The sequence below is a fragment of the Mustela lutreola genome, chromosome 3 (assembly GCF_030435805.1).
Source record: "Mustela lutreola isolate mMusLut2 chromosome 3, mMusLut2.pri, whole genome shotgun sequence".
In the NCBI taxonomy this organism is placed as follows: domain Eukaryota; kingdom Metazoa; phylum Chordata; class Mammalia; order Carnivora; family Mustelidae; genus Mustela; species Mustela lutreola.
In genome coordinates, this window is record NC_081292.1 from 198,480,047 (window position 1) to 198,507,740 (window position 27,694).

Here is a 27,694-nt window from a genome sequence, read left to right on the forward strand (position 1 = left end):
CCTTTTAAAAGAATTTTCTAGTATGATAGTTTTAAATCAGTTTACAATTAAAATTTATTTGTAAATGTTGAAATTGAAGGGGAAGCTATAAGCCTATCACCTACCCTTATCCTGATGGTCGAGTAACGTTTTAATTGTGACTTTTAGGATTTTAAAATTATTGCTAAACTGAGGACAATGCCTGTGATTAAAGTATAGTCAGTATTCCGCTGTAGTGAAACAACATTACTGAGTGTATAAATATCAGTAGGTTCTTTTGCATGTTGGCTTTTATGTTACTATCATCTCTTCTATGGCCATACTGCTTGGGCACCAGACCTGCATGAGGCAAGATTTAGACGCTAGCACTAAGTCTCTCAGTCGCCTTTCCTCAGTATGTGGAGATAATATATCTGATGATACATTTCTGTTCACTCCAGTTTTCTATTACTCATGCCATTTGTGAACCAGTAAATATCTTTTCTTGGGCATTTCGGAGTTCTTTATAGTAACTGTAAGTAAATTGCTAAGATGATAACATGTAAATATAATTTAGAGTTTCATTTTGAGTTACATTATATACTGTTTCAAAGAAGGGGTTGAGAGAAGTGGTGTCGGCTGCATTTTCATATGGCTTTGCATGATGGTTGAAGATTTTAAACTGCTGGGTATAATAACATGCCTTTTGCTTTAAAGATAGCCTATTTTGTTCTTTTGAAGGAAGGAAATAACTAATCCATTTAAGAAAATATTTTTATTTTTCCAGGTACTGTGTTAAATAAAGATTGTGTTTAAATATTTTATGTATATATTACTTAGATAACCTGTATCTCAAAGTAGTATTTGTTTAGAATTCTTTCCTAATATTTTACCTTAACTGTAATATTGATATCTGTATGTGGATTCAGATTAAACTTTCTTGCTGTCTGGCAAACATACATGATAATATAGTGAACTGCTATCCATTTTGAAAGAAGCAAGTGTATTACTTTCCAAGAGAGTGTTGATCATACTTTCGATAAGAGAATTAGGCTTTCTGAAAAACCCAAATTGAATGTATTAGATATGCTTCTCCCCTTCTAACAAAAATCCCAAGATAAGGATTATTTCATTAACTGTAGTTTCTGCATAAAATGTAATGGGGCACCGTTGTATTTTGTGGTCGTGACAATAATGCATCTCAAGGTGAAAAACCCAAATTATTACAGCTGCATAATATAGAAAGTAAAAACTCTTCTTAACTATCACTGCTAGGTACTCTCTGATAATCAGATATTTTCTTCACATTAATTGGTCGAGAATAAAAACAAGTTGAGTAGATACCTCCAAAAGAGAAAATATAAGTATGAAATTACTAGAAGTGATGTACAGTTTTTTGAGTTAGAAAATCTAGTAATTCCATGTTAAAGGTTTTTAAGCCATGTAGAAGCACTTGGTGGTTGAGTAAATGTAAAATTGTACTATCCTTAAAAAGGGTTTGGCATTATTCTGACTGCAGTCAGAAGGGGGTCTCTTTTGTATGGTCTTTTTTATGGTAGGCAAAGGAAAATATGAGGAAAATTTTTGATTTTTTTTTTTTTTAAATAGATATGGTCACCTCAGACAAGGGTATATTATAAAGATTTTGTAACGAATTGTACTTCACCTAAAGTTGTCTTATATGCCTAAATATTGCGATACTAAGTTCGTTTGTGGATAGTCTTACAAATGCTGGACTAATTAAAGCTGAACGAACCCAGTGAATAACATACTAGGATTCTGCGTAGATGAAGCTTTCTTCCCCTAAGTTATTTAGGAGAAGCGTTGACAACAGGGCCCTTGCCAAACTATAGCGAAGATTACCCAAGAGATAAGGTCAGTTGAGTTTTTATTCACAGTTCCTTCTCTTTTAATTTAGCTATTGCTGAGTCTGTCTGATTTGTTTTTTAGGTGCTGAGGGTGTAAATGGAGAAGAGTCGGTAAACCTAAATGATGCAGATGAAGGATTTTCATCAGGGGCTTCCCTCAGCAGTCAGCCATTTGGGACCAAACCATCCTCCTCTTCTCAGAGGGGAAGCTTAAGGAAAGTAGCAACGGGGCGTTCAGCTAAGGATAAAGAAACAGCTTCTGTCATCAAATCCAGTGAGAGCCCTCGAGATGCAGTCACTCGCAGGCAGTATGTACAGCAACCAACTGATCTTAGTGTAGATTCAATCGAGCTGACACCGATGAAGAAACACCTGAGCTTGCCTGCTGGCCAGGTGGTGCCAAAAACCAATAGTATAAGTCTAATCCGGACAGCCAGTGCTTCCTCAAGCAAATCATTTGACTATGTAAATGGCAGTCAAGCAAGTACCAGCATTGGGGTTGGCACTGAGGGAGTTACTAATTTAGCAGCTAACAAGGTTAATCGATACTCAACTATCAGTCTACAGGAAGACCGGCTAGGTCAAGCTGGAGAAGGTAAAGAGCTCCTCAGCCCAGGAGCCCCCTTAACCAAGCAGTCTCGATCCCCAAGTTTCAATATGCAGCTAATATCCCAGGTGTAGTTCTGACCTCCTCTCTCATCTTTCTGCTTACCCTTTAAACTGAACATTTCATTGTATAAGAAGACACTTCATCCCACATTGTGAAAATATTGGTCATCGTGATCAGATCTGATTTAGTTTAGGTATCTTCATACTGTATTTTGTATGGAAACAGCAATAAGGTTTTCTTTTTCCTCCTTCCTATATCTTCTCTTCACCTTATTCCTTGTAAATGCGTTTGTGAAGCAGTATAAAATGTATGCATTTTCCATGCCTTCCTTTCTTCTTGGGTGATGTGCAATCCATCGTAGGCTGATCGGTCCCATTTCAACACTGTGAGACTGAGGATATGTTAGAGGAAATGGTGTATATGATCCCTATGAAATGATTCTTTGACTTTCGTTTAAAAAAAAAAAAAACGGGTTTGTTCTCATAATCTATAGAATTATGGAGATTACTGGATCATATTTTTTTCTCTTTTAACCAGGAGTGCCTCAGAGATTCTGCTATGACTTTGGACTTCTCTGAGTCTGTGCAATCATTTTCTTGAGAAGCATGGGGAAAGGTGGTAGACTGCTGCACTTTTTCATTAAAATGTGGGTGGTTCTTTTTCCCCCCCATCTCCTTTATTTCGAGGACACAAATGTTCAGTTACTGAGGCATTTAAATCAAGTTGTAGCCCCCTCCTTTGGAGGACAGGGCTCAAAGTTGTTTGTGTAATTGATAATGCACTTTCTCAATGGCTCTACAGTCATTATTAACATGTCTTCCCTCCTCCCCTCAAGGACATAGGTCATTTCTGTCCTTAAAGTTTGAACAACTAACAAATCAGAGAATCCAAGGGGCATGTTCTATTTCCCAGGAATGATTGACACTTTGGTGCTGGGGTTTTGTGGCAGGGGGGAGGGGGTGGTTTTTGTTTAGCTTGTGTGGGACTGTGTGTGTGAGGGGAAGTTTTGATAGGTTTTTTTTCTTTTCATTTGTGAGCTGATGATGACTGAAGTAGTACAAGTACGTCTTCAGGTAAAGAGAGGGATTTCTCAACCCACTTTCTGTGATGTCAGACTATTGGAGAAACCCTTTCAGCTGCTTTCTAGATGTACCTAAATTCAGTCAGATATTTTGGATTAAGAAACCTGAAGTCCTGATAGATCATATACTCCAAGGAAACACATCAGGGACAGATAATTGGCTGAAAACACTGATGCTTCAACGTGACACAATTTTTTAGAACATTTCTACCAGGGGGTACTGACTTGATTTCTCCTACAAGGACCACACTGCCTTTGTGTTTAATGTAATGCAATTTGTGTACCTTCTAATCATATATCTGCAGAAGTTTCTCATTTTTATAAAACTTTGAAATCATGCCAGTAAGCTAGATGTTGAATGTATGTAAGTAGCATTTGGTAACTGTGCTAAGAGACTACAAAAATGCATTACTAGTAAAAAAAAATTTTTTTTTAGTTCTGATTTGGTTAGGTAAGATTTCATTATAAGTTCTTTTGGGTCTCAGGCTCTAATGCTTGATTGAAAAAAAGAAAATATATCGGTTTTTGAAAATCATTTTATGACTTGAACTGCTATACGTTATCCTTCCACAAAATAGATCAGAGGTGTTAGCGCTTTGTACATTTAGACATTTTTATTTTATTATTGTGAAAGAAAAATATACTGAATTTATAGAAAGCAAGTATTCTCCTAATTAACAAAGTTTAAAATATTATCTCTATCAATTAAAATTACAATAGATTTTGATAAATAAAATAACCAGAAAAATGCCTCCTGTTTTTTTCCACATTGAGAACCTCCCCTCTCCTCCTCTTATTTTATTGTAAGAGGGTTTGTTTTGTTTTGTTTTGTTTTGGAGGGGATTTTCAGTAGAATCTTTTTAAGAACAATGAGATGCTTATTTGAATTTGGTGGTCTGTAACACTTTTCAGCTCTTAGAAAATGGAAAACTAGAACCTGAGCTAGTACAACTAGTACTACTGCTACAACATTGCCAAAGTCTTGGATAAAGTAAAAAGTTTATAAACAGAAATGTATTGGAGTGTGTGTGTGTGTGCGTGCGCGCGTGCGCGTGTGTGTGTGCATGGGCATGCGCACACACGCGTGTGCAGGGTGTGTATATGTATATATCACAAAAACATATATTAGATGTCCCTTTTAATTTAAGGGATGTCAGATAAATGAGTTTGAAAGCAGCCAAAATAAGTGAGGTCTGGAGATCTCTAACATAGTGAGAAAAGGAAAGTTTCAGGTAGGAAAAGAAAAGAGCATTGTTCTTACCAAGGGGTAAGAGCTTGGCCATGGCTGGAGGTCATTCATTTTATGGCAGAAATGCCTGGTTCATTTAGGAGGCTGGCAGGTTGTTTTGAATTCAAGTTGTGCGTTTATTGGCATCTAAATCTAACATGATTTAGTTAAAGCACACCCAAAAACCACCTAAAATAGTACCAAATTCAGCAAAAGCTGTAATAAATAAAATCTCTCTTGTTTTGTTAAAAATCTTAAACTTGAAAAGTTGGTTTTGGAGAACTTTCAACTTAGAGGATATCATTTATCTGTGTATGTACATACATATTTTGTATGTATGCATATCCATTAATGTTTCATAACCCTGTAACATTTTGTTCTTTTAAGTTATGTGATTTGGCCTTACTGAAGTAACATTTCATTTAGCTCAAACTGTGCATTCAGGGTCTTAGAACAGGTTTCCTATATAAGATATGTTAAAATTTAGTTCAGAATCATAAGTCAAATTTTTAAAGAATTTTTTAATATTCATTTGCATTATTTATTATTATTCAAAATAGTTTTCAGATCTATAACAGCTATTACAAATATATATCAGCAATATTCATACTTTATTCTGTAACAACCTGTTCTATACCTATAAGAAAAGGTCTTTCCCTCTATGGAAAAGCTTATTACAGAGAAAATACTTGTTTTCTATAATAAATCAATTTGATTGATGCCATCTATGCCAGGTTGAATTAATAAATACAAAGAAATACCTGAAGCTTTTGGTAACTCTTCTCTATTACATTAATTTTAAATTATGTTACTAGAAATCAACCTAAAGGGTAAAGTGTACAAAGCTAACCTAAAAGTAAGATTTTTAAATATAAAAATATTTTAAGAAGCTGAAGGGGGAAGTGGTTATAATTTAAAACCCTTACCCTTGCCCCCACTCTTACTCTCCCAATTACTCTTCTGTGCCTGTTTATTATAGAGTCAGAATTTTTGTGCTAGATGAGACCCTATAAATAATCTAGCTAGTCGCCCAGTGCTCCCTCCCCAAATAGCTGTCCTCAGGAAACTGAGGCTCAAAATGTTGTGACATGATCAAAATCACATAACTAAGAAGCAGAGCCAGAATAGAACTCCCGTCTCCCGTCAAATGCATATTAACACCCCACTGCCTCCCTGTACTCGTACTATGGTACATGTGGTATGTAACACTCTCCATTTCTGCAGTTTCTTTACAATTCTGGTCTAGTAGTTGGTGAATACAGCACATTAAGAAAAGTACTTAATCCAGAAAAAATGTAGAGTAATGAACAGATGGGGAAGTGTTAGAAATGTAGGTATCTATACCACAGATGTAAGGATAGATACATTTTTCTTATTCTAATTTATGCCTTACTATTTTCTGCCACATAACAGTTGTATGCTGCCATTTTGTAGTTGATTATATTTCTGGGGATTTACTTAAATGCGAAAATAAACCCAAAGAAATGGCTTTGATCAGTGTTTCTAGTTATTTTAAAAGTAATTGAGTCAGCCAGCTTTCACAGTCACCTGGGTAGCAAGTTAATTGTGTTGCACAGTGGAGTATTGCAAAGTAAAGATTAAATAAATTTTACTCCATTAATTTCTAATGTTGAAAAAATTGAACATTACTTGTTCTTTAGAATAGATAGATACAAGCAATATTTCCTTATGTGGTTGATAAAGGTTTATAGTGTGAAGCTTATGATTCCAAAATGGAATGCTGACCATTATGTCATTTAAAGTGTATATACCATATAAAATGTCTTAAATGGGGTAGTCTCAGCTATATAAGCTCAATATTTCCGATGTATATTCTCAAATTCCACTTAATAGCTTTAAATTAATTGTAACTATTTATTAGACACTGGAATACTGAAAATAACTTTCAGATTTTTTTTGCACTATTTTTGTGACTATTTTAATTAAGTGAGGTGTTTTCTGCTACCTCACTTTGTGAGTTTCGTGTGGGTCCATTTTTGAGTACTTCAGTTGACAATCAGTTGTCTCATTTAATTCTCTGCATGTTCATTTGTAAATTTAAAAAATTAGTATCTGTCATTAGGTGTAGTTATACTATTTATATAAACACTGGCAAGGAGGAGCTCTCCATTTCTGATCTTGGATTACAAAGTTTTTATTTTAATCAGTATTCCAGTTATATATTTGTTTTTCAGGTTAAAAATGTTTAATAGGTCATACCAGTGGTCAGAACATCTGTAAGAATTTTAGAGCAACTTTTCTATAATATGGCTGTGTTAAAGTCTGAATATGAAACTTTCTATCTTTCAAGTTGAATGATTATTGTCATGTTTTAAACCACTAAGTTGGTTGAGACACTTATTTCTAATGCTTTAATTTTTTTTAAAGTGCTTTCTAGAAACAAGTTATTTGAAAACCTACTAGAAGTTACTGATAACTTAAACTCTCAAAAATTAGAATATTTGCCAGATTATAAGATGGGATGCAGTGTAAAATTGTTGACAGTGCTCATAAAATCGTGATTCACCATATTGGTACAATTTTCCATTTCTAGTTGGTCATGTTGATACTACAAGGCATAAATTTTAGTATTACCTGCATTGTGTACCTAACGGGTAGGTTGTATTGGCACTGAATATACATAGGAAATAAATTCATCAAATCAACCAATGTGCACTTAAACTATATTAGATTTTTGGTGGTGCCAGAAATCTGTATGATGATCCTGCCATTAGAATTAGAGTTGCCCTCATTATCCAAGCCTTCCCTACCCGTATAGGCACATTCCTTCCCAACCTGTCCACACAACCACAGACTTTTGGAAACTTCAGTCACTTCAGTATTTCTTAACCACTAGTCACATGAGAAATACACACAAGAGCAAACAATTCAGAATAGAAGTTAGCAGATAGCTGGGAATGATGTGAAATAACTGGCAGCATAGTACAGAAATGTAGGTTCTATGTTTTGTTTTGGATTTGAGAAAATGTTTTGTTTTGGATTTGAGAAAATGTTTACAAATTAAGGCACATACAGATGTCTGCTATTATGCTATTAGGCTTATAGGTTTTTACAAAAAAAAAAAGTTAAGTGTCACAGTATATAGGAGTCTTTTTTTTTTAAATAATTGTGTATCTGGAGGTAGGTTCTCATTTTCAAAGAGAAATGAACTTTGGACAATCCATCCCCAACTACAGAATTGATATCAAACTGGTTTGCTGTATTTGAGTGTCAACAGCTCAGTGTTAATTGTATCAGAGAAAATTCTTTACAACTTTGTTGATTATAAAGTTTACCAAAGAAAATGTCTCAACCAAATATAATTTTTAAAGTACCTAACTGCGAAAGAGTGAGGTCCCTTTAACATAAGATTGCTTTCTAGTCCTAGGGGAAATAAATACTGTAAGATTCTTTGCTCTGCAACATAGGTATACAGTTCCTACAAGATTCCATTTGAGGTTTTCTTATGTCAACATTTTGCACCTCCAGCTAAAGTACCAGCTGAGAAGGCCAAATATTATTCCTTATGGCACATTTTCCAGGTCTCCTTAACTCAAATTAAGGGTTCTACTCGTCAGTATTGAATTAAAAAGAGGGGGAAACTTCTAAAATTGGTATAATGTATGTATGAGATCATGGATTTTTAAAAATAAAATTGAGGGGGAAGTTATGGAACTGTACCTTTTAAGTAATGGCAGTTATTTCCAGTAAGTATGATATTGGCTAAAATGGTATGTTTTTACATAACTTATGTACATGATCACTCTGGGTGTTTTTTTTTCTTTGCAGAAAACAGCTAAAATACTCATTTTTTAGATGTATAGACCAATAAGAACAGTGGATTTACTTAAACTATTAAGTAATGATTTGTGGGGGGGACAAAATGCAACCAATGTTGCAAACATTTTTGTGTGTGTGTGATTTTTGTGTTTTATGATTTTTTTCTTTCATATCAGGTGGTAGTTAAAAAGTAATGAATGTATTGATCAGCTATCTTGGAAAGAGAAGATTGGCAGATTGGCTAACAATTACTAATGTAGGTTTTGGATTTTTTTTTTTTTAAAGTTTTATCATCCAGACTGAATTGAGAAATAAGCTCAATGCTCCATATGTTGTTTAAAAATATTTGTGGGGTGCCTGGCTGGCTCAGTTCTTAGAGCATGTGATTCTTGTATGTTGTAAGTCCAAGCCCCACATTGGGTGTAGAGATTACTTAAAAACTATTTTAAAATGAATAAATACTTCTAATAAATTCAACTACTTTCAATGAATCTTTTTGATTCTCATTCTAAAAATTATGCTGACTCTGCGTTCATTGTAACTGGGTAAGAGAAATCATTTTTATGATGCAAGGATTATTTTCCCACTATTTTTTTCATAATTTGGCTCTTCTTAGCTACAATTTCTGAAGGGTTTTTATTATAGCATTATATAGTCTGATCTCTGTCACAGTGGACAAGTAAACAGGAGATATCCCACTTTCACATATTTGCCTATGAAAGGATATGGAATGTATAGATCAGCTCTTGTTTTGTTTTGTTTTGTTTTGTTGTTTTTAAAGACCAGCATCAGCCTGCAGCTTGGTATAAATGTCCCAAGCACTTAGAGAATTGTGCTGGTGAATATTTAAATAGGATAGGCATGAGAAAAATATGATTCCTATTGACTGACGTCCTTTCAACCTAGGACTAGTGAAATCTTTCATTTTTTCAGAGCTGAAGAAAAAAAACGCACATTTAAGATCATATTTATTGGTGCATGTAAGCCATTATCTTAACTGTCTTACTGAATTGGTTAATGCTGTTGATTGTTGAAATGTGAAATGTAGTCCTTGTTGACCTTGTAAATATCTGCCAGAGATAAAAACTATTTTAATTTATTGTAAATAAAGATGTACAAAATTCATTATCAGTCTGCAATGCAGAAACATATCTAAGATGTTAAATACTGTGTTTCTTGAGAGATGTGTAATTTTCCCCTAGATGTATCTAGTTACATTGAGAATGTAAATTTTCTTTTGTACAGTATAAAAATACAGCTTTATTTGGCTTTTGACTGGATTCCCCTGAGTTAATTTTATATCTTACCTGAATTTTATACCTTAAAATGGTCCTTTGTTGTATTTTTTTCAAAGCATGCCATTTTATTTATGTATGTCTGAACTTTTTGTTTATAGGACACCCTATTAAGGCAATTTATAGAACTAATTAAAGCAATATATAAAATTACATATACTCCCGTAAAATAATAAATAACATGAAGGCAGAAGTGAAATTAATACATAAAATACGTGCCATATGTTTCTGTATGTTATTGTTGAGATACGAATTTATCTCTGAACTTTAAAGCAGCCAAATGTATAGAGAGATTAATTACATGCCCTTCAGAATCCTTACTATAAAACAAATCAGTTTCTCAGGTGAAGCACAACTGTTTCTAAAACTGAAATGCTAGAAAATTTTCTCTCCTAAGGTCCTTCTAAAGAGGAGCCAGCATTACTGCTGTCATTTATACTCTTCAGCAATGTGTGAAAGTGCCTCTTTCCCCTGTCATCCTACCAGTAGTTAGTTCTCTAGTCAGTGAACTTTTTGGTCCTTCCCACAGTGTGTTTTCTAAAGACAGACTTTAGCCTTGTCCTAGAATAGGGGTTGAATGAAGAGCTCAGCCCCAGGCCTTCTCTTCCTTTATTTACATGTACTTTCTAGAAAAGTCTCAGGCCTCCCCCGTCCCCATAGCTATTATTCTTTGTTTATGGACCAAAGGCTTTATTCTCCCTTCTATTTCCGATCTAAGCAATAGAAAATGCATTTTGAAAATTCTTATTATGCCTTAATCCAAAATTGCTGATAAAAAATAGCAGTTCCAGAAGAGAATGGGTTAAGGCAATGTATGAAGCCTCGATTAATTTGGTTTTGCCTTTACTCTGGATCTGCATTAGTTAGGGAGGATCAAATTCACCAGTTTGACAGTTTCCATTTTTTCCTTTTACTAAAAACGTAGTATTTGCTCATTTTGAAAACCTTAGAAAATACAGGGCAAATACAAAGGGAAAAGCCACTTTAAGGTACTATAATAAAATAGTGAATATTAAGATAGTAGAGACACTGTCCTGCTAACACATACACAACTGTGGTCCAGGTCACAGTTTATGGTCCAGAGATTCTTCTCATGGGAGTTAAACAATAACATTTACCGGGTTCTAGGACATCCCAAGCACCATTCTAGCCGCTTTAAAGGAAATGCAATAATTCAATAATATAATGGTGTCTGATAAGTACTATTATTCTCCTTTTATAAGAAAAGGAAGGTTCATCTGTCTAAGGTCACAGAGGTAGTAAGTGATACAGCTAGGATTGAACCAGACACTCAGGCTTATGGACTTGTGCACTTAAGTACCACAGGATGCTGCTTCATACAGTATTGCTTATTCTCAACTACTGGTATACTTGTCCTATCCCCACAAGGCCAAGGTCCCTATAGGGGATAGGAAGGAAGGGGAGGTGGGATCTCAGCAGAGCTAGATTACTAATAGACAAAGTAAACCCATGAAAGATTCAAGCCCTAATAACGTATGAATGCAAGATTATAAATTATCTCCTATGTATAGTTCCAGTTGTGTACTATCCTTGAGTACCATTCTTAAGAGGAAAATTAAAAAAATAGTCTTTCTCTGGTTTTTATGAGGAACCTAAGTTGAGAAAACCTGGTTTATAGTATAATAACGCAGAGAAAGCTCTCAAAGAACTTAAAAATATTTTACAGGTTCTTACCTGCATCCCTCTTCCGCAAAAAATGTTGCCAGGTGGCTTGGGAGGAAATCAGAATTTTGTTGGACTTCCTTATAATTATTTTATGATTTAATACTGTTTTGTACAACACAGGAGAGGGTACAAATACAGTCATTTATGTTGAGGGTTTCTAAAGGTCTAAATCTGGCCCTGGGTCCTAATCCAAGTAAAATGGATAATAGTCTGTAGTTACACCTCTACTTTTCCTCACATGTTACATCAGAAAGGGGTGGGGCTCTCTTCTAAAACTCACTTGAAGGGTACCTGGGTGGCTCAGTGGGTTAAGCCTCTGCCTTCAGCTCACATCACGATCTCAGGGTTCTGGGATCAAGCCCCGCATTGGGCTCTCTGCTCAGCAGGGAGCCTGCTTCCCCCCCCTCTCTCTGCCTGCCTCTCTGCCCACTTGTGATCTCTCTCTGTCAAATAAATAAATAAAAATATTAAAGAAAAAACTCACTTGAAGGACCAATCACTTTTAGCACTTTAACAATATTTAATACACATTAGGAATGAAAACTTTTTTTTATGGCCAGATCATGCTACCCAGTAAAAACTTAAATTCTGGATCATTGTGTAATTTAACTAAAAACAATTCAAAAATATTTTTATTCTCTCCAGTATTCAGTAGGAAATATCATTTCCTCAAAGAAAATCAGAATTTCAAGAAATCTAACTACTATAAATAATGGCTTTATGAACATGGTAAAACTTTCTGTATTGAAGATTAGATTCTAAGACTCATTTCCCAGAGTTTGAATTATTATGTGTATTTTTTAAAGGAGTAATCTGCCAAATCTTATATTATTAATTTGTGCCTTAGAAGGGCCTCCTCATCATCCCTGGCATGAGAAAATCCTGGAGATGAAATAGGATTTTACTACTATTCTCGTTTATTCCTAAATGTTTGGATAGAAGTAATTGCTTTCTCCTGAGCAGGATTGAAATCAAATTTGTATCTTAAAAACTCTGGGTAGATATTATTTGCTGAGGCATTTGCCACTGCCCTTCTAGACCTATCATATCCTTAGCAAGTATGTGTTTAATGCATGGCATCTAGGTGATTTCACATTTGACAAAATTTTCATTCTTCCTGGCTGAGTGGTTCTCAACCCTAGCTTGCATGTTAAAAATCATCTGGGAAATTTCTGATGACCACATTTAAGGCCAAATTCACACTCCGTGGGATTGGGATCTAGCAGTAGCAATTTTATCACCTCCCCAGGTAATTTTCATGTGAAATCAGCACTGAAAACTCTCTTTAGTCCTGTAACAATCTTTTGCCTTCATAGGTAAGCTTTCCTCTTCCACATGGAACCACTGACTCAAGAATTTTTTTTTCCCAGAGAAATATATAAAATAGTAAATGCCAGTATAAGAGATTAATGCAGTGTGTGTTTGTGTGTATGTGTATAACTCATCCATCTCAGTGCTACACACCACCTTTTCTTTTCCCTTAACTCAGTTCACTGAATGCTATAGGCATCAGTCAACTTCACTGGCCCCAACCTTAAGCTCCCAACACTTTGAGGCCTTCTACTTCTTGGCCTGCTTACTTTTCTCATTCCCTTCAGTTCCTGTTCCAAGGCTCCATCACTTGAAGTACCACTTTCCCAGGAGCCTCAGCTTTTTTTCATTAAATGGAGGCCATAATGCTAGAAGGTTTTAATTTCCTGTTTTCTCCCACCACTTCAAAGAACAACTATATCCACAACTATGCGCATCTACTTGCTGCGTGTCTCAGAAGATGAGGTACCTCACTTCATTTCATGTTTTATTCATCATCCTAAGGCAATTCTTTTTTTCTCCCTTTGGCTTTAATCTATACACTGGTGACCCCTAGATCTCTATAGATCTCTTGGATGAATTTCAAACTCTTAAAACCACTGTTTGCAGGATAATTTGGTCTCTCTTTCAAAGGGATTTCAAAGTCAAGATGCCTCAAGCTAAACTCTTTCGTCTATCTGTAATCTTTCGCAGAACACTGGGGAGCTGATATCCAGATAACCATGCCAGAAACCTGAGACTTATATTTTCCTTCTTCCTTACTTCTATATCCAATTTCCAAATCCTGCTGACTTTGCCTATTTTTCCCCCCCCCAAAGTCATCCTTTCCTTTCCGGTTCTATCACTGCATCTCAAGCTCCTATCTTCATCTTCACATCCAGAATTCTTTTATAGCTTCCTAACTAGACCCCTACCCCTCTCAAACTTACCTTCATTAGTGATTAATATAAAACACCCATTAGTCCCTGGCTACAATTATTCAATAGTTCCATTATAGAGGATAAATTCTATTCTTTAGCCCCAGACTTCTCCCATTCCATCTCCTACCATTCTTAACTTTTACTTAAGGTTAAATTAACACCGAACTTCTTTGTACTATCACACCCAGTTTGTAATACGATACTCTTCCTGAAATCCCTTTTCCACCCCTATTCTCTGTCATCTGTAGTTGGATAGGCTTTTCCTCTGCTGCCTTTTCTCCGCTTAGCTAAGCTGAACTAGTGATCATTGTCCAAGTAAATCTCTGCACATTTTATCCTTGCACTTAAACCTTATTGTAATGAAATTACCTGATTCTTTCTACCAAACAGGAATTTAAGTTCTCTAATGGTAAGGAACATATCTGGGCACTATGTTCACAATACAGGTAGGTGCTCAAAGTTAACCAAGTAAATTGAACTATCCAAAGAAAAAGACTGAGGGGCACCTGGGTGGCTCCATCGCTTAAGCGTCTGCCTTCAGCTCAGGTCATGATCCTGGAGTCCTGGGATGGAGCCCTGCATCAGGATCCCTGCTCAGTGGGGAGCCTGCTTCTCCCTCTCCCTCTGCCTGACACTTCCCCTGCTTGTTCTCTCTTGCTCTCTTTCTCTGTCAAATAGATAATCTTAAAAAAAGAAGAAGAAAAAGAGACATGGACACCTATCCCCTTCCCTCTATTTCCCACAAATATACCATAAAAACATACTCAAAACCCACCACTCAAACAAGGCCACTGAGTCTATAGACTTTGGTGTAGATCTGAAGAGGAGACGAAACAGAGTTTACATCATAGAAACAAAGAATATATTAGTTAAAGAATATATTAAATATTCAGTATTCCTAGATCTTCACATTTTTAAAAACTTATCAAGTACTTTATTGTTAACTGTTGACTATGTTCTTTACTCTTTTTTTCTGCTCACGCTTCCCTAGATTCTTTTATTTCCAATGTAGAGAATATTACCTTTATCCTTTGTTTTCTTAAATTCTGGCAACCAAAATGGTATATTGAGGTATCCAGGTTGTCATTTCTCTTTCTTAAGTGGATTTCCTAAACATCTTCCAAAATGGTGATTCCAGGGGCACCGGGGTGGCTCAGTGGGTTTAAGCCTCTGCCTTTGGCTCTGGTCATGATCCCAAGGTCCTGGGATCGAGCCCCACATCGGGCTGTCTGCTCAGCAGGGAGCCTGCTTTCTCCTCTCTCTCTCTCTGCCTGCCTCTCAGCCTACTTGTGATCTCTATCTGTCAAATAAATAAATAAAATCTTTTAAAAAAAAAAAAAAAGGTGATTCCATCTCTTCCTTATGCTTCCACTCTTACCTGCTTTATCCAGAGTGATCTTTCAGTAGCCCTGACTAATGTACTGGGCCAAACTAGCCCTCAAAACAACAGACCCAACTTTCGCACTTGCCTCTTGGCCCTTTATGCACATGCTATTTGATTTGTGCTTTCTACCTGGAAAATTTTACGCTTCCTCTTTGCCTGGCTTAAATCTACTCAACTCTCAGTTTAAACATCTCTTCCTCCAAGAAAATTGTTCCTGGCTTCTTCTGTCCTTTGGTTAGATACTTCTGCCATGTGGTCCAATAAACACTGAACTTCTGATATGGTAGCATTTTTCTCAGTCTTGTCCCTTCAGTATCTTCCTCTAATAGAGGAAGCTGTCTGGTGACAGAAGAGATGGTGTTTGTCTCACTCAATGGTGTATCATGTGGTACACAGGGGATTCTGTAGTGTTGTTGAATCCAAATGAAATAGTATTCTGTGAGTGGGTAAGACTGCATCCTGATAGGTTCGATCTTTTCTTCTTCATTAGCTCTTTGTACATCTATTCCTTCTTAGTCTTCCCATCCCCTTAGCGGTCTGATCCCATTTCCATATTCTCTTGTTTCCAGAGAACAGTATCTCCCTTCTTCCCTACTCCAAACCCTTTAGATGTATGGAATCCTACCTTTCACCCCAAAGAAATAAATTAACAAAACAAAACCAAACCAAACACGGGATGTTTGGGTGTCTCAGTCAGTGGCTCAGTGGGTTAAGCGACTGCCTCCGGCTCAGGTCATGATCTGGGGTCCTGGGATCAAATCCCGCATAGGGCTCCCTGCTCAGCCGGGGGCCTGCTTCTCCCTCATCCATTCCCTCTGCTTGTGCTCTATGTCAAATTTAAAAAAAAAAAAAAAAAAAAGACCAAAACGAAAACAAGCCACAAAGGCAGATTCATTCGCATTATCTTCTTCCTCAAAAGAAGATGTGTAGAGAAACTAATGAAGACTTCTAAGATTGCCTAAAGACACACCACCTACACCTCTGCAAACTTCCCCAGGTGTAACCAACCCTTCCTTCCCCGTTCCCCGGAAACGAAAACAGGACAGGAAAGGCCCAGAACTCGGGGTTTAGGGATTCGTTTTCCTCAGGTTTCTTGGTGGGCGGGGCGGACAGGCGGAGACCGACTGGCGGGCAGCGACGTCGCTCTCGGCTGGCTCCGCTTTTCATTGGTTTCCCTGGACTCCGCCCCCTGGGCAGGGCGGGAGATTCGGTGTGCGGCCGGCAGGCCTCCCATCCCCCGGCTTCCGGGCTTCCCTACTGGTTCTTGAGGCTCCACGACCCTCTCTGGCTGTGCTTAAGCCGGAATTTGGCCTTTCTTGCCGGGGCCCAAGCCACCCTGCCTGCGGCGCCCAGTCACCCGAGTACCGTCCGGCAGGCGCGGGGAGGCCGCAGCGGCTCCTGGCGGAGACCTAGAGGTGCGTGGTGGGACAACGCGGCAGCCGGCTTCCCTCTCCCGCTTAGCTCGGGGTTTGTGAGGTGAGTCCGGGGGCGCCCAGCCCCGCAGCCGAGCTGGGGCCCGCGTCTCGGAGAGGGCTGCCTCCCGGCGCTCCGGGCTGGGTCGCTGCGCCTGCCTCTTTGCCCTCCCCGGGCTGCCCGCGCGGCCCCCGCGGGCCCGAGGACCCTCGGCTGGCCGAGCGCGGCCAACTGGTCAGCGGCGCGAGGCACCCGCCAAAGTCCGTAAGTCCTCGTCGGGGTTAGAGGCTCTTCTGGACGCACCGTGGGGGGCTTCGCCAGCCCTGCGAGGCCTTCCGTGCGACGGACGCGCTACCGGCCTGTCCGTTTCTCGGTTCGAAGAGCGCCGTGCTTGAAGGAGAAAACGGAACCTGTGCGGCCGAAGTGCCGGACTGACCCGAGGGGAGCGGGCACAGGGAGGCTGCGGAGGACGACTCCGTCCCCAAACTACCGCAGGAGAGAGAACCTTCCATGTCATCCCCGCCCGAAGGCCCCAAACGGAGCAGCCTCCCCGAGCAGTCCCCCTGCGCCCAGGCCCTTCAGGGAGAGCCTTTTCAATTAAAAGGATGTGGACGGGTTACTTCCCGTCTTACAGCTGAAATCCTGACAAAACCGCTGCACCTCCCCACCGGAGCTGCAAAATCCGAAGAAGAGGAGCGTGGCTCCACACCTTCGTGGGTGGCGCTGCACACGTTCATCATTTCCTGGGCACCTTTCTTGTTAGACGTAGAGAAAATGCAAGAGCTCTAGGTGGTTAAGTGGAAGGTTGAAGAAGTTGATGATAGGAAACATTTAATTAGCATTTCCTTTTGCCATGCATATGATCTCGTGCAGTCGCCACAGTTTTGTCCAAAATCTCACAGGTATGAGGGTGGCGTTAAGATCAGAACCCAGCTCTAATATTAAAATTGGGATTTAGCTTTTTTTTTAAAAATAAGGATTATGTTTTTAAAAATTGTAGTCATCTGTTTGCTCTCACAGGTTGCTTTAATACTTTGTTAATACTCCTTTGGTGCTGCTGTTTTATTACCTGTCTTGTTAACTCCTTGGAAGGAGTCCCACTTAAAAGGAAGCACCCAAAGACAGTGCCTTGAAAAGTAGATGATCACTAAAAATTTGCATTTTATTGTGTGGTTGTCAAGTTGGGTTTTTTGTGTGTGTTTTGTTTTCCAGAAATTGTTGAAGAAGGAGGGAAAGGTTTCTTTCAAGGTCTTCATAGAAGTTTCTTCAGTTTGCTGGTTCTGTACTGTAATACGATGCCTTAAAATCTAGAAAAAGAAATTACGTATAAATGTATTCAATTACAAACAAGATTAAGTTACGGTGCCTCTGTCCAGGCAGTTCTTATGTAAAATACCATAGGGAAATTGGACGATATTCAGTTGCCTGGAATTTCTGTTTTTAAATTTTTCTTGAAAATCTTTCCCCAAAGGAACCACTGAACTTTTTCTCATGAGAATCACGTAACTGAGCTTTGCTCCTTTTTCACTTTGTCAGTTAGCTCAGAGCCCACATTCTTTGTATGGTGTATTTTCTGCTTTCTTTATATAATTTCCTGGATCCAGACTGCCTATTAGTATTATAGTTAGTTATTTGTTTTATTGCATTTGCTGATTGTCACTACTTCATATCCTTGTAGAACATAGCTATTTATATTTTAAAACAAAGTAGATTAGATGGAATCTGGCCGTGCTTTTAAAAGTATGCTTGATAGAACTAGGCATGTTTAACTTAAATCAACTGGAAACACAGAAGAACTATAGAAATCTTTGGATGTGTAAACTGCCAGGTGGGAAAATGATTAGGTATATTATGAATGATATCCAGAGGTCAGAACAAGCATTTAGGATAATGGATTTGGGGGTGCCTGGGTGGCTCATAGGTTAAGTGTCCCAACTCTTGGTTTTGGCTCAGGTTCTGGTCTCAAGATCTTGGGATCTAGCCCTGAGTCCAGTTGTGTGCTCATCTAGGAGTCTGCTGGAGATTCTTTCTTTCTCCCTCTCCTTTCCCCCACTCTTTTTTTCTCTCTCACTCTCTAAAATAAATAAGTAAATCTTTAAAGAAAAAAAAAGGGAGGGCGCCTGGGTGGCTCAGTGGGTTAAAGCCTCTGCCTTTGGCTCACGTCATGATCCCAGGGTCCTGGGATGGAGCCCCACATCAGACTCTCTGCTCGGCAGGGAGCCTGCTTCCGCCTCTCTCTCTGCCTGCCTCTCTGCTTACCTGTGACTTCTGTCAAATAAACAAAATCTTAAAAAAAAAAAAAAGGTAACAAATTTGTATTTAATGGCAGGAGAAGTGTGTAGTAGAATGATTAGGGACTTTGAAATCAGTCAGACTTGGGTTTTAGCCCTAACACACTTTCTAGTTGTATAAATTTGGATGAGTAATTTCATAGTTAACCTAAGTTTACTCATCTGTATACTGGAGAATCTCAAAGAATCTGAGGATTTAATGATCTACTATACATGAAAGTACATAATAGGGTGCCTGACAAATAGCCCCTCAGAAAACAAATGTAAAGAAATCATAAGTTCCTTTATTATATATAAATATCATGTATATGCATCAAACTTTTTCTCCAATACATCCAAATTCCCTGTAATAGAAAGTAGTATCATGACTAGAAAGATGGCCCAAAAGGTTATGTTCTGCTGGCAGTGGTCATATAAATTATAGATGAAGTATTATCTGTATACACAAAACATAAGCCTTAATAGAGTTGTTATGAGGGTTAAATGAAAATAACATATAGAATATTCAAAATTGTGTCCAGCATATAGTAAGTGCTCAAATGTTGGCTTCCTCTTTCCAGCCACTTGCCCCCAATGTCCAGATCCTCTCAGTCTCTAGTACTTCCTGGCCAAAATACTGATGGTTGTTTTGTCCTTTACTATGCCTTCGTGATAACTTTGTAAGAACTGCATTTATCTATTCATCTTGTTTATTAAACTAGTAAACTTCTTTGGTTGCTTTCATTTCCTATTAACAGACCTTGACCAAGTTCTTTTTACAATTGCAGGTGACTCTACCTGAATTTTCCAGCTGCAGAATGTGTAGTGCTTTTAAAGGTAAGTGAAAATAAAGACAAGCCATTTAAGTGTACTAGTTCTAGGGGCATCTGGCTGGCTCAGTTGGAAGAATATATGACTCTTAATCTTAAGGTTGTGTTTGAGCCCTATTTCGATGTAGAGATAACTTTAAAAACGTAAAGATGTCATTTTTTTTTTAAAAAGTGTGGCGGAGGGAAGGTGTGTGGCTCAGTTGGTAGAGCATACAACTCCTGGTTGTGAGTTTGACCCCACGTTGGGTATAGAGATTATAAATAAATAAACTTTAAAAAAGAAAAAAGTGTGCTAGTTACAAAAGAAAACTTGACAACATTTAGTAAGTTACATGCATGCAAAATAACTGACTCACAAGTAACATAGTCCATAGTTCCTATTAGTAGATAAAAGGAAAATAGGATTTATAGGAGAGAGAGGAGAGAAAAAACTCATTTTTTGGGTAAACAGATCAGCTGGGAGCCAGTTGGGATCATCCTTATTTCGTTTCAAGCCATTAGTGGTACATAGTTCTGAAACAAAATTTTTTCAGAGTAGAAAGAGTTGATCAAGTTTTTGTTTGCCAAATTCTGAAGTCTGTTCAGTGAAGAACTGACTGTAAAAGTATTGGGAAGATGCATGTTTACTGTTTCGTTCCCAGGACACCCAGAAAGCCTTATTCTAACTAAAGTTGTTTGGTAAGCATACGATAATAGTAAAGGGGGTTGCTTGAGGATTATTTGATCCAGGTTTGGTATACCAGTGAAATGCATGGATTTCCCCCAATTGACTATTTATTTCTAGTGAATAAATACTAAAATCTGCCAAATTATTATTCTTTGCTTGTCTGCCCCTTCTCTAAACACTCATGTATTAAATGCCTCCCTTCTGGTAATGTTATCATATTGTAGATTGGTTAGGGCTTTCTTCCCTTTTTTTTTTAAGATTTTTAAAATTTATTTGACAGAGATCACAAGTCGGCAGAGAGGCAGGCAGAGGGGGGGCGGGGAAGCAGGCTCCCTGCTGAGCAGACAGCCCGATGCGGGGCTCGATCCCAGGACGCTGGGATCATGACCTGAGCCCAAGGCAGATGCTTAACCCACCCAGCCACCCAGCCGCCTCAGTTAGGGCTTTCTTTACAGGAAGAATTGCTTTCGTAATTTTATATTTTAGTTGCCTTGATTGAATTTGGCTTTTTCCAGCTCTCAGACACCACTTCCTATCTTTTCCATTTTTCAGATAAAGAGTTGGTCTACTTGTTATCAAAAGTATAATATTAATGCAATAATGCATAATATATTTTTCATACTTGAGAGACTTTTTAAAATGTCATATAAATACATGTATGTATTATGTGAATGTTTATTTCAATGTTGTTGAAATGAATTTTTCATCATGTTTGTGTTCTTTATTGCTTTTGTTTAGGTTGGCAATGATGAGTAAACTGGAATTAAAGGAAGACAAGATCATGGAGGTTCAGTTTGTGGGAGATGATGATGTCCTTAATCACATTCTTGATAGAGAAGGAGGTACCGATTATACAATTATCAAATTGAAGAGATGTTTATGTGATGGTTATGGATTATCTCACTTTTTAAAATATTTTAACCTACTTAAAAAATATAGCACAAAGTATCTGATCTAGTAAGACTAAATAAAAACTACTTTTTTAGTTCACTCCATTCAAACTTTTGAAAATTAAAAATAATAAAGCCTTATCTGAAATAAAATAGTATTAGGAGTAAGTGATAACTATCCATTGTAATTAAAATGTGACCCCGCCCCCCAGTAACAAACTTTCAAGGTTTTTCTTTATATAAACTGTGAAGAGTAGTACATACATTCATCAAAGAGAAAACACTGAATTTTTTTCCTGATTTTAAATAATGACAATATAAGTATTACAGTTTATTTACTTATTTAAATGTAATATTTGGAAAGAATTTATACCTGTCGTGTTCTCATTCTTTGGATGTTCTTATAGGAGCTAAATTAAAAAAGGAGCGAGCTCAGCTTTTGGTCAACCCAAAAAAAATAATAAAAAAGCCAGAATATGATTTGGAAGAAGATGACCAGGAAGTCTTAAAAGATCAGAACTATGTGGAAGTTTTAGGACGAGATATTCAAGGTATTTTGGTGTCGGGGTGGGGAGAGTATACTCAAATTTCTGCTAGTAGCCGAAATTGCTTTGCTGGATACGTAGCAGTAGTCTGGTAGGTTAGGCAGTGGCAAACTATATTATTTTTTTTATTGTAAACGACATATAAACTTTACCATATTTAACATTATTAAGTGTATACTTTAGTTGTGTTGAATATATTCGTGATGCTGTGCTGTCGTCATCCATCTCCAGAACTCTTCATCAGGCGTGCTATGTTACTATATTTCTTATCAGAAAAGCATGCGCTTACGGTTTTTATGTATAGTTGGAAAGGTTGAAAGCACTGATTTCAACTACAGTTTTTTTTTTAATTTTAAAGCTTTTATTTATTATTATTATTTTTTAAGATTTTATTTATTTATTTGATAGACAGAAATCACAAGTAGGCAGAGAGGCAGGCAGAGAGAGAGAAGGAAGCAGACTCCCTGTGGAGCAGAGAGCCTGATTCGGGGCTCCATCCCAGGACCCTGGGATCATGACCTGAGCCGAAGGCAGAGGCTTTAACCTGCTGAGCCACCCTGGCGCCTCTTTTATTTATTACTTTGACAGAGAGAGATCACAAGTAGGCAGAGAGGCAGGCAGAGGGAGAAGGGGAAGCGGGCTCCCCACTGAGCAGAGATCCTGATGTGGGGCTTGATCCCAGGACCCTGAGACCATGACCTGAGCCGAAGGCAGAGGCTTAACCTACTGAGCCACCCAGGCGCCCCTCAACTACAGTTTTTTTCTTTCTTTCTTTTTTTTTTTAATAAGCAACCAATCCTGCACTTAATTATTTTTAGAGTCTACAGCCCAATCTAAAGTTATTTGTTAAGATATTTACACTTTGAACTAATTTGAAATAATTTCATAAAGCAAATCACTTCATTATTACTTTGGTTTTTACAGAAATATTTAGAAAGGGAGCACCTGGGTGGCTCTGTCAGTGGGGCATCTGACTCTTGATTTCAGCTTGGGTCATGATTTCAGGGCTGTGGGATTGGCCCCATGTTGGGCTCCATGCTGGGTGTGGAGCCTGCTTGAGATTCTCTCACTCCCTCTCTGTCTGCCCCTCTCCCCTCCTTGCCTCAAGCTCACACTCTCTCTGTTTCTTCCGGAAGGAAGGAAGCAAGGAGTGAGGGAGGGAAGGAGAGAGGGAGGTAGAAAGAACATTCCAAGAAGTAATACTGCTGGTGTTGTTTTTCTTCTTTTTACACCTAAGCCAGATTCCTGCCAGGTTATATTTAACATTTTTTAGATTTATTATGTTTTAGCTAGGGCTCAAGGAACACAGATTTACTTAAGTTGGCTTAAAAAAATAAAGACCAAGGAACAAAATCAGTATTGTTGGGCACTAGGGACATTGGAACAGAGATCACATTAAAAACAGGGACTTTGCTTGTACGGATCTCCTAGTCTTCCTTAGGTTACCTCTGGGCACCCATTCTCTTTCTCTGTTACCTATTTCTGTCATGGACCTGCTTTTTTACTCATATTTGACCTATAAATGGCCATCATCGCTATTCCTGACCTTTTTGTCACTTGAATCATAATGCTTCTGGTTTAGTTCGTGGTGTTAAATGGCATGATATTTAAAAATATATATATATATATCCCTTAATAGACTAAGTGGGCAGAATGGATTTTTTAAAAGTGTCCCCAGTTAGATAGTTGACATTTTTTAGGGCATGTTCTGAGTAGAATTTTGGATTCTTCTTCTTTTTTTTTTTCTAAGATTTTTATTTATTTGAGAGAGAGCAAGAACAAGCATGAGCCAGGGGGAAGGGTAGAGGAACAAGCAGACTTGTCAGATGCTTAACCGGCTGAGCCATCCAGGCGCCCCAGAACTTTGAATTCTTCATTCCTGTTATGGGAGACCAAAGAAGAGATTGAAAACAATATATTTGTCTTTAAACTGTTTTTTGGGGTCCCTGGGTGGCTTCGTCAGTTAAACATCTGCCTTTGTCTCAGGTCTTGATTGCAGGGACCTGGGATCCAGTCCCATATCGGGCTCCCTGCTCCGTTGGGAGCCTGCTTCTCCCTCTCCCTCTGCTGCTTCCCTTGCTTGTGGGCTTATGCTCTCTTTCTCTTCATTGAAGAAATAAAATCTTTAAAAAAAATTTTTTTAAGGTTTATTTTTTATTTGAGAGAGAGCATGAACAGAAGGGGCAGAGGGAGAGAGAATCTCAAGCAGACCCCCCACTGAGCTCAGAAACTGACATAGGTGTCAAGTCCATGATCTTGAGTTCATATTCTGAACCAAAACCAAGAGTAACATGTTCAACTGATTGTGCTACCTGGGCACCCCTAGAGTGTTTTTATTTTTTTTTTTAATGGTTTCTTTTTGTAAAAGAGACTCCTGGCTGGCTTGGTTGATAGAGCATGTGACTCTTGATCTTGGGGGTTGTAAGTTCAAGTCCCATGTTGGATGTAGAGATTACTTTTAAAAAAATAATAAACCTTAAGAAAAATGTAATATATATTTGGGGGCACCTGGGTGGCTCAGTGAGTTAAGCCTCTGCCTTCAGCTCAGGTCATGATCTCAGGGTCCTGGGATCAAGCCCTGCATGAGGCTGTCTGCTCAGCAGGGAGCCTGCTTCCTCCTCTCTCTCTGCCTTCCTCTTTACCTACTTGTGATCTCTGTCTGTCAAATAAATAAAATCTTTAATTTAAAAAAAAGGTAATACATATTTGTAGTAGAAGTTCATTGCTTCTTACATAATAGCATTCACAGCAAATGATATTTGGGAGCATACTGGAATAAACGGAAGAGAATGCTTCAGACTGATAATGCCCTCGGGCTTCTGACCCCTATTCCTACCCCTTCTGCAAGCCCTGACTGGCATGCTCAAAGGCCTCAGAGGATCGTTAGTCAGCACATCTGTAACCTATGCCTTTAGTTTTGCACACCTTTTGGGAAACTGCGTCAGACCAGTGTTCCTCAACCTGTTTTTTTACGGTCATCCCCTCAAGAGCCTTCTTTTATACATTTTCTCCTAATTGCCCCCACCCACAAAATTTTAATACTACATATATGATACATATCTGTTTATATATCAGTGTACATGTCTGTGGCCATTGGGAAGACCACAGACCGTTTGTAATATCTAAGATGTTTTTCATATTCTCCCTCCTCCCACCAGAAGCTGTTTTTTAATCCATTAAGAGCAATATAGTCCTGTTGAGAATGCATGCTTTTAGAGAACATGGAACTATTAACAGTTGGGTGTGTATTTTCTGTCTGAGTGTGCATGTACATACATAACCTTGTGTTGACAGTCTCTCAGTCCAGGAAATGGAGCTGTTCATTTGGCTATGGGCATGTACTACAGATGAGCTCATAACTTACAGTTGTCTCAAAGACATGACTCTTACTATTTTGATTTGTTTTTTCTTGTTTGCCAATATGTGGAGAGGATGAAAAACGGTGTTTCAGTTAAGGTGTAGGAAGAAGAGTTTTCTTTTGGTTCTTTTTTTAGAGAAGAAATGGTGACATCTATTGCAATCTTTTTTAGCGTCATTTGAAATAATGAACAAAAGCTTCTTCCTGATCTTTTATTATAATAGAAAACAAATGTGCATTATTTTTAAGACACAGAAGGACATTTGGCAAAGAATCTTTGGAATACTTAGAAAACAACCTTTTAACAAGGACCTCTAAATACTTTATTGATTAACCCCTTTACTTGTGAAATTATTATACGATATTTATTATTATAAGCTACTGCTTATAAGCAGCACACATCTTGACATACCTGGTTTAATTCTTATGGTCTGTTAATCCATCTAGTCTGGAGAACAGTCATTGCATGGAAGTGCTAGTTGATCCCGGCCTTGAAAAGAAGATTTTTCCCGAGGCAATTAGATAGGTATTCTCAAGAATGATTTGTCTTATTGGTGTTTCTCTTGAACAGTTGGTTTGTTTTTTAGTCTTATGAACAGTGTAATTCTATACTTGATTCTTTGTAAGTTAGCTGCTAGAAAATTCTGTGACAAATATGTGGTTTGTTTGTTCTTTCTTTCTAAGATTTTGTTTATTTGAGAGAGAGAGCGTGTGCATGCACGAGTGGGAGAAGGGAGAAGGAGGAGTAGATTCTCTGCCCAGTACAGTCTGAGGCGATGCTCCAACCCAGGACCTGAGATCATGACCTGAGCTGAAGTCAGCCGCTTAACTGACAGCTGCCCAGGCACCCTGTTCATATTATATTTAATTTTGCCTTATTCACAGTTCCATTTTTGAACTTAAGGATTATAACAGATTTTTAATTATGTTTAAATAAAATCTCTTTAAAAATTATGAGAGGGGCACCTGGGTAGCTCAGTCATCTAAGCATCCAACTCTTGATTTTGGCTTAGTCATGGTCTCAGGATTGTGGAATCGAGAACATGCACTGGGCTCAGTGTGGAGTTTGCTTGAGGTTTTCTCTCTCCCTGTCCTTTTGTCCCTACCCCCACTCTCACTGGCTCTCTCTCTAAAATAAATAAACCTTTTTAAAAAAAATTATGAGAAGGGTGCCTGGGTGGCTCAGTGGGTTAAGCCACTGCCTTTGGCTCAGCTCATGATCTCAGGGTCCTGGGATCGAGCCCCGCATCGGGCTCTCTGCTCAGCAGGGAGCCTGCTTCCCTTCCTTTCTCTCTGCCTACTTGTGATCTCTCTCTGTCAAATAAATAAAATCTTTAAAAAAAAAAAAAATTATGAGAAAATAAATAAATAAAACTTGGGGTAAAATATATGTGATATAAAATTTCCCATCTTAAAGTGTATAATTCAGTATTAAATACATTCACATTGTTTAGCAGTCTCCAGAACTCTTTTCATTTTACAAAACTGAAATTCTACCCATTAAAAACTCCCCAGTCCCTTTTCCCTACAGCCCAACAAGCACATTTTACTTTCTCTCTGAATTGGACTATTTTAGGTACTTCATGTAAGTGGAATCATAAAGTATTTTTGCGTGTGACTGGCTTATTTCACTTAGCATAGGTTCTCAAGTTTCATCCATGTTGTGGCATGTGTCAGAATTTCCTTTTTAAGGCTGAATACTACTGCATTGTATGTATATACACTTGTTTATCCATTCATCTGTCAATGGACATTTGGGTGGCTTCAGCCTTTTGGCTACTGTGAATAATGCTGCTATTAGCATGGGTATACAAGTATCTTTTTGACACCCTGATTTGAATTCTTTTGGGTATATTCCCAGAAGTGGAATTGCTGGATCATATGGTAATTCTATTTTTAATTTTTTGAAGAGCTGCCATAATGTTTTCCATAGCAGCTACACCAAATTAGATTTTCACCAACAGTGCATAAGCATTTCAGTTTCTCTGTATGCTTACCAACCCTTTTTTTTTTAGTAGCCTTCCTAAGGGGTGTGAAATATTATTTCTGTAATACTGATTCAAATTTATAAATAATATAGTTGGCCTCTATTAGGCTTTTGGATTATTTCTAAATTTTCATTGTAACTAATGCAGTAGTGATTATCCTTGGGCATAAATATTTGTTTAGATCTTTTATTTCTTCAGAAGAGACTCCTAGTTATAGAATTATTGGTGAAGGTGTACGTACATATTCCCAAATTTCTAGAAAGATTATATCAACTAGTATTAAGCTCCCTCATTGGCATTAAACATTTTTTCTTATATTTATTACCCACTTCAATTTCTTCCATGGTTTTTTTTTTTAAGCATTTTGTTTTTAAAGATTTTACTTATTTATTTGAGAGAGAGATCACAAGTAGGCAGAGAGGCAGGTAGAGAGAGAGGAAGGGAAGCAGGCTCCCCGCTGAGCAAAGACCTGATGTGGGGTTTGTTCCCAGGACCCTGGGATCATGACCTGAGCCAAAGGCAAAGGCTTTAACCCACTGAGCCACCCAGGCGCCCCTCTTGCATGGTTTTTATATACATAACATTTTGGTTTTGTGCATTTTGAGTAATTTA

At 38.0% G+C, this 27,694-nt stretch overlaps 2 protein-coding genes across 15 annotated transcripts in view; both read left to right on the forward strand.

Annotated features, from left to right (window-relative positions):
• Positions 1-7,274, forward strand: part of HYCC2 (hyccin PI4KA lipid kinase complex subunit 2) — a 73,236-nt gene extending 65,962 nt beyond the window's left edge. For all 12 annotated transcript variants that reach the window (XM_059168440.1, XM_059168439.1, XM_059168449.1 and 9 more), the window contains one exon: positions 1,909-7,274. In XM_059168440.1, coding sequence (XP_059024423.1) covers positions 1,909-2,507 — 599 coding nt within the window. In that variant the 3' untranslated portion in view covers positions 2,508-7,274. The remainder of the gene's footprint in view (positions 1-1,908) is intronic.
• A 9,026-nt stretch (positions 7,275-16,300) lies between these two features.
• ORC2 (origin recognition complex subunit 2) overlaps positions 16,301-27,694 on the forward strand; it is a 46,040-nt gene continuing 34,646 nt past the window's right edge. Inside the window, exons 1-4 of one of the 3 annotated variants that reach the window (XM_059168454.1) lie at positions 16,301-16,597; positions 19,593-19,641; positions 21,040-21,143; positions 21,599-21,742. In XM_059168454.1, the coding sequence (XP_059024437.1) occupies positions 21,047-21,143; positions 21,599-21,742 (241 nt within the window). In that variant the 5' untranslated portion in view covers positions 16,301-16,597; positions 19,593-19,641; positions 21,040-21,046. Of the gene's footprint in view, positions 16,598-16,640; positions 17,437-19,592; positions 19,642-21,039; positions 21,144-21,598; positions 21,743-27,694 lie in introns of those variants that run through there. The other 2 variants (XM_059168455.1, XM_059168456.1) reach the window with 2 other exon arrangements.